Below are 7,287 nucleotides of genomic sequence, written 5' to 3'. Positions count from 1 at the left end.
AAAAAAAAAAAAAAAAGATATTTCTACCCAAAATCTTTAATTATCTGCCTGTATCTATTTTAAAGGGAGACACGACCTGTTCCTCATACGAAACACTGTGAGTTTAGAGGAAAAAACCCTCCTAAAATGCTGTTTTTACATGGATAACTAAGAAAAAGTAATTTATTGAAATTCTTTTGGTTTTCCAGGTTCACCAGACTTGACAACACCTCATCCACGTCTTCTCCTGACATTGCTTCATCCATCATGGACACCAAAGTGGCTTTATTCAACTACATACCAACAGGTATGAGTTTAACAGGCCATGTTTCTGTACAGTTGTTTACAATAATCATTAACTATTGGTTTTGTGCAATATCAGTAAAGACATTTTGATAGTTGGTGAAGAGCTAAAATTCTCTGGAAGTGTTGGGGAATCTCTTTAGTAAATAGTAAACGATCCCAGCTATTCATACAGGCCAATTAAAGCTCATATTTAATGACATCAATCTCTTTATGAACAGAATAGGGATTAGTTAGACTGAATTCAATGAAAACATTTTTCAGTTAAGTCGTTTTTTTAAATGAAAGCTGTTTTTTTATTGTTTTTTTAATGATCTACATGGAAGTTTTTATATAAATATTTCAAACTTATTCAATTCTCAATTGAAAATTTAGTTTCAATTTTGCTAAATATAAAAATCCATTTGATATTTGACAATCCAATGTGCATTTCAGACTGCATTTTGTAATTTATAATAAAATGAAAACAATCTAATTTAATCTTACATTTTTAATTGAATTACATATTGAATTGTAACATGTAAGATACATTTTCAGATGTTCAAAATTCCAATTGAATTGTCAATTGAGAATGGAACATTTGAATTATGAGTAAAAAAACTTCCACAGACCTCAGCCAAAAAAATAAATAAAAATAATTAGGTTCAGTGCATGTTTTAGTGGATTTTTCTTTCTGTTACGATACATTTTTAGATGAAAAACAATGACAATGTTTCCTAAAATATGTTTCTACATATTTAATGTCTTTCTAGGTTGCATCATATACAGCGGACAGGTAACTTCATGTTAATTTCGATTACTGCAGATTCTTTTTTATTTACTATTGATTACAAATGTCTGTATTTTTCTCCTTTAAGTGCAATGTTGTTACTGCAAATGGTGAGTGTTGTCACTGCACGCAGAATTTTTAGAAAGAATTGATGTTTCTAGTTTATGATTTATTATAATTTCATGACAATATTTTACAGAGGCAGACATCTGTACTGGAGTCAACAGGTAGAAAGAAAAAACATTATTTTGATATTTTTCAGTTGTTTCTTAAATACATTTAAAATGTCAAATTTACCTTTGTGCTTTAACAACTTCAGCACAGAGCTTCAGCTTCAACTGGACAGTGGAAAGATGAGTGGAGGCTTCTGTGACTTTCCTGTGGAGGAACTTGCTTGTGCTTCTGTAAGACACACATTTATGAATCTCAACATCTGATCGTCCCTAAAACAGTTTTGGTAGAAATGTTTCCAGGTTGATGCTGATGCTCAGTTCACCTTCTCTTTCTGAACAGCTCTCAGCGTTAACAGCAGAGGACCTGGCAGCAGTGATGAAGTGTGAAAGATCCTTCATCTTCAGTGGATCCAAACCTGTCTGGAAACTTCTGCTGGTGAAATCCACCAGAGTTCTGGATGCAGCTCTAGACCTTCTAGCAAACACCGTAGGAATTCTTTTTAACCAAACTAACAATGTTGAATTACCAGAGAAAAATAATAACTTAAAAAAAAAACAATTTGGATAATTTTGAAAAGATTGACAGTTTTTCCTATTTTCCTAAAGTATCTTTGGATTTAAAATGTTGCTCTTTTCAGTGTTTTTGTTACTAGAATGTGAATCTAAAACATGAACATGACTTATTTTATTGTGTTGTAGACCTTCGACCCCAGCAGTCCCTCAGTGTCTGTGATTCTGGACAGCATCAGAGAAACCCGACTGGACCTGTTCAGCACAGACGCCCTGAACAATCCCTTCATGCTGCAGCTGTGGTTCAACAAACGTCTTCATCCGTTCTTACCTGCAGTTTCCACTGATTTCCTCTCATGTCTGGCAACAAAGGAACTGCAGTGCAGCTCCTACCAGTATATGTAAGAATGCAGTATATATAATTTAAAATGAAATTTCAGATTATTTTTAATTAATACAGCAGTTTTAATCTTTTAACCTTTTATTTTTGCATCATTTTTGAATTCAGTTTGCAGAGTTTGAGTCAGGCCCAAACACAGATGAATCCATCCATTCAGATCTCTGTGTACACAAACTACATCCAGACTTACCTGAGCAGGAATGACACTGCAGGTAAGCATTTTTTTGTGAAAAAAATACTACAGAAGATGCTATAAATATGTTGTAAAACAGTTGATTAAAGAAACGACAAATTAAACTAAAACATTTTAATAAATAAACAAACTCTGATACAATATATGAATGGGTACCCTTTATTATAGATGAAATGTTTCATACTTGCACAGTGATTTAAAGAAATCAAGTAAATGTCAGGTGTTCTTTATTATACAAACTTTGAGAAGTAATTTTGTTTTATTCTATTGAAATAAATCTGTAGTCTGGATTGCTGAAACCAATAATTAAAAAAATGCTGCTCAAAAGATAAAATGATTGCTATGTCCTAATGATTTTTAATGTTTTACCAGGTAAATAAACAACTAGCAACCACATCTCACAATATTCCAATCTCACATTCATGTTAACACAATATGTTAAGCTACTTGTGATAGAAAGATATTTAGCATTTTGTTTACTTTTCTTTCAAAGATGATTTTTTTTCTCTATAAATCAATTCTAGTTTGAATGATTTTTGTTTTTTCGTCTGTTCCAGACCGAAGCTGTTTGTCGTCCTCCAACAGCAGTGCACAGTGGATCAGCACCAACCTGGGTTCTTTCTCAGGGTTACTGTCGGTCAGGGAGGTGTTCAACCTTAACCCACAGTTCATTCCTGTGAGCTTAAACTTTTAAAAGGTAAATTTTGCTTTTCAAAATAAAATTAAAATGTCCTGACACTACTTTAATGGTTTTATTCAGATGGAGGCTCTCAGTGTTCTGAGTCCAAAGCAGAGTGCAGAGCTGCTGGTGCTGAAACATCCCACTCTGCCAAACACAGACGTCATTATCAACAAACTCTTTGATTATTTCACTGAGTCTCCAAGAGAGAGGAAGTTTACAGAGTTCCTGTCATTCCTTGTTGTGTTCCTGGAAATGGTAAACAGATAAAATTTATTTCATTTTAAAAAAATGTTGATATTTCTACCGAAATTCTTCAACTATCTGCCTGTATCTTTTGTTTTTTTTTTTTTTGAAGGGAGAAACGTCCTGTTCCTCATACGAAACACTGTGAGTTTAGAAGAAAAACAATCGTAACGTGATGTTCTTATTTAGATAACTAAGAAAAAGTCATTTACTGAAATTCTTTTGGTTTTCCAGGTTCACCAGACTTGACAACACCTCATCCACGTCTTCTCCTGACATTGCTTCATCCATCATGGACACCAAAGTGGCTTTATTCAACTACATACCAACAGGTAAGAGTTTAACATGTGTAGAACTACAGATGTGGTATTAATATGTATAAGATTCTGGTCTTTCTGAAAAAAATGAGCACAGAATACACAGGGCAGTGTTTGTATTAATGTACGGTTACACCTTACAAATGCAGGCACATACTCTTGCTCCCTCAACTTTCTCTGACCATAACTTTTGTGCATTATCTATACACCAATTTAAAACATGCAGTAAAGAGGAAAGCTGGTTGCTTGTAAAATGCACTTTGCCTATACGTTCTTTTTGTCTGTACATTGTTGGTCATAAGGTGTGAAAGTTTTTATATTTGACTCCAAACATGTCATCCATGCACTGACATACATTTAGAGTTCAACAAAAAAGAAGTTTTCTTTCTGTCAGCGCACATTTGAAAGCTTTCTATAAATGTTCAGATGAAATAATTTACAAAGTTTCCTAAAATCTGTTTTGACACAATTTGAAATTTCTCTTTTAGGTTGCATCATTTACCCTGGACAGGTAACTAACTGCACATTATTTTGAATTATTGCCTAATTTTAAACAAAATAAAAATTTACAATGTCTATATTTCTTTCCTATAAGTGCAATGTTACCACTGCAAATGGTGAGTTATTTTCACGCCACGGAGAATTTTGGCTTAACAATAAATAAGTCTTTTTATTTAATGATCTAACAACATCTGATGTAAATCTTTCACAGAGGATGAGATCTGTTTTGGAGTCAACAGGTAGATACAATAAATTGCATTTATTTTGATATTTTTCAGTTGTTTCTTTAGTAAATTTAAAATGTTAAACATGTCTTTGTGCTTTAACAACTTTAGCACAGAGCTTCAGCTTCAACTAGACAGTGGAAAGATGAGTGGACGTTTCTGTGACTTTCCCGTGGAGGAACTTGCTTGTGCTTCTGTAAGACACACATTTATGAATCTCAACATCTGATCGTCCCTAAAACAGTTTTGGTAGAAATGTTTCCAGGTTGATGCTGATGCTCAGTTCACCTTCTCTTTCTGAACAGCTCTCAGCGTTAACAGCAGAGGACCTGGCAGCAGTGATGAAGTGTGAAAGATCCTTCATCTTCAGTGGATCCAAACCTGTGTGGAAACTTCTGCTGGTGAAATCCAGCAGAGTTCTGGATGCAGCTCTAGACCTTCTAGCAAACACCGTAGGAATTCTTTTTAATAACAATAACAATGAATGATTAACAGAGAAAAATAATTGCTTAAAAAATACCAATTTGGATAATTTTGAAGTTCCTAAAGTATCTTTGGATTAAAAATGTTGCTCTTTTCAGTGTTTTTGTTACTAGAATGTGAATCTAAAACATGAACATGACTTATTTTATTGTGTTGTAGACCTTTGACCCCAGCAGTCCCTCAGTGTCTGTGATTCTGGACAGCATCAGAGAAACCCGACTGGACCTGTTCAGCACAGACGCCCTGAACAATCCCTTCATGCTGCAGCTGTGGTTCAACAAACGTCTTCATCCGTTCTTACCTGCAGTTTCCACTGATTTCCTCTCATGTCTGGCAACAAAGGAACTGCAGTGCAGCTCCTACCAGTATATGTAAGAACTGCAGTATATATAATTTAAAATGAAATTTCAGATTATTATTTTTATTAACACAGTAGTGTTAATCCCTTTAACCTTTTATTTTTTGAATCATTTTTTAATTCAGTTTGCAGAGTTTGAGTCAGGTCCAAACACAGATGAATCCATCCATTCAGATGTCTGTGTACACAAACTACATCCAGACTTACCTGAGCAGGAATGACACTGCAGGTAAGCATCTTTATGTGAAAAATAAACAAAACAAAAACACTATTGTTTATTCTAAATGCATATTAAAAACAAAAAGGTGCCTTAAATGACAAAAAATGTAATCTCAAATGAGTCTGGGTATACTCTTTGACAGTTGTCTGAAAAAATATGAAAAGTTGTATAAATGTTAGTATTTTTCTATAATTCTAAAATGAGCTGATGATGAAAAAGATTGGGTCAGATAAGATTACAGCAAAATTTTATACATGATTTATCTGTATTAATAATATAATACATATAATATCATATTATTTCATATATATAACATGGTCCAGGTGAATGCTCAAATCTGACTGGCGGCTGGGTGTGGATTAAAAAGTGATGCACCACAGTAATAATGTACAGTCCAAATGTTGTAATAAAAATGTCGTAAATGTAGTGTTGGATGGTTCGGGCTTCCACGTCATGCATTCATTTCTAATAATGCACACATAACATAAATTACTAATAAGACATATCTTTGTGTATTTTTCAATCTGTTCCAGGTTGTGTGTCTGCCTCCATCAACAGTGTACAATGGCTGAGCATCAACCTGGGTTCCTTCTCTGAGTTTTCCTTTGTCAGAGAGCTGTTCACTCTCTACCCAGAGTTCAATCCTGTATGTTTCTTAATATATACATTTATTTTAAAAACACTGACTGCTCCAACTCTTATTCTATGATAAATGATCTCATTTCAGATGGAGGCTCTCAGTGTTCTGAGTCCAAAGCAGAGTGCAGAGCTGCTGGTGCTGAAACATCCCACTCTGCCAAACACAGACGTCATTATCAACAAACTCTTTGATTATTTCACTGAGTCTCCAAGAGAGAGGAAGTTTACAGAGTTCCTGTCATTCCTTGTTGTGTTCCTGGAAATGGTAAACAACCTCACTGTTTTAGACACATTTATGTTCCTGTGTTTGGTTTGTTAGCATTGATCTGTCTGTTCTTTCATTTTAAAGGAACCTCTTTCCTGCACATCATACAAAACACTGTAAGTCCTGACCAATATATATATTTTTCTGAATGAAATTCATGCAATGACTTAAAAAAATGTATTTGTGTTATGATTCCAGATTTACCCAACTTGACTTCATTGAAGCTACAGCTTCTCTTGATGTTGCTTCATTTATTCCAAGCATCAGAGCAAACTTATCCAAGAACATCCTACCTGGTAAGAAGCTCACACAAAATCAGGCAAATGTATACTGCACCTGTAATATTTGCTTTGAGTCTAAATCAATTGAAACAGTTAATTTAATTTAATTAACAAACCTATTTTATCTATTGAATTAAATGTAATTTACCGCTAAGTTTTTGGTTGTTTTTTTTTTTGTTTTTGGACCATTTAACACATTTATGTAGCTGTCAGTAATGATTATGTCACTGAAGTATTTTACTGTTTCCTAAGAAAAACCTGGAGTAAAGTCAACTGAAATTTCCATTTTGAAATCACCAACAGAACCTTAAAAGTACATGTTTCTAGTTAGTTGTTTTTCAACCTATAAGTTCTATATTTAAAAAAAATGAAACTCTGGGATCAAAAGTCCTCCATATCCTTTTATAATTTATTTCTTTTTTTGTTGTTTTTATAGGTTGTGACATATTCAGTGGGGAGGTAAATTTTTTACTTATTCATTTTTTGTCATTTTAAAAGTTAGTTACAAAACATGAGATTTTTATTTATCCCTGTGTTTTTTCCTCCAAAGTGCAATGTTGTCACAGCAGATGGTAAGTCCTTTATTTCATGTTTGAGTTTGTTCTCAAGAGTTCCTATCAACTATTGCTATTTTTACAACTTGATATTAACATTTTTGTTTTACAGATTCAAGTGTTTGTATTGGAGTAAACAGGTACTAATTTAAAACTCAAGTGTTTTTAAATAAACAAAAAAATTGGGAAAAAG

At 33.5% G+C, this 7,287-nt stretch overlaps 2 protein-coding genes across 3 annotated transcripts in view; both read left to right on the top strand.

Moving 5' to 3' along the window:
- LOC118598760 overlaps nt 1–3,650 on the top strand; it is a gene marked incomplete in the record, with an annotated part of 27,434 nt that extends 23,784 nt beyond the window's left edge. Inside the window, 3 exon segments of the mRNA XM_036211933.1 lie at nt 76–97; nt 189–286; nt 3,585–3,650. Of these exon segments, the coding sequence (XP_036067826.1) occupies nt 76–97; nt 189–286; nt 3,585–3,625 (161 nt within the window).
- The window catches only part of LOC118598699, a 219,314-nt gene that overhangs the window by 76,688 nt on the left and 135,339 nt on the right, over nt 1–7,287 (top strand). The window lies entirely within an intron of this gene.

The sequence above is a fragment of the Oryzias melastigma genome, linkage group LG1 (genome assembly GCF_002922805.2).
Source record: "Oryzias melastigma strain HK-1 linkage group LG1, ASM292280v2, whole genome shotgun sequence".
Taxonomy (NCBI): Eukaryota; Metazoa; Chordata; class Actinopteri; order Beloniformes; family Adrianichthyidae; genus Oryzias; species Oryzias melastigma.
Note: the sequence above shows the minus strand (reverse complement) of the source record. Positions and strands in the feature narration are given on the sequence as shown.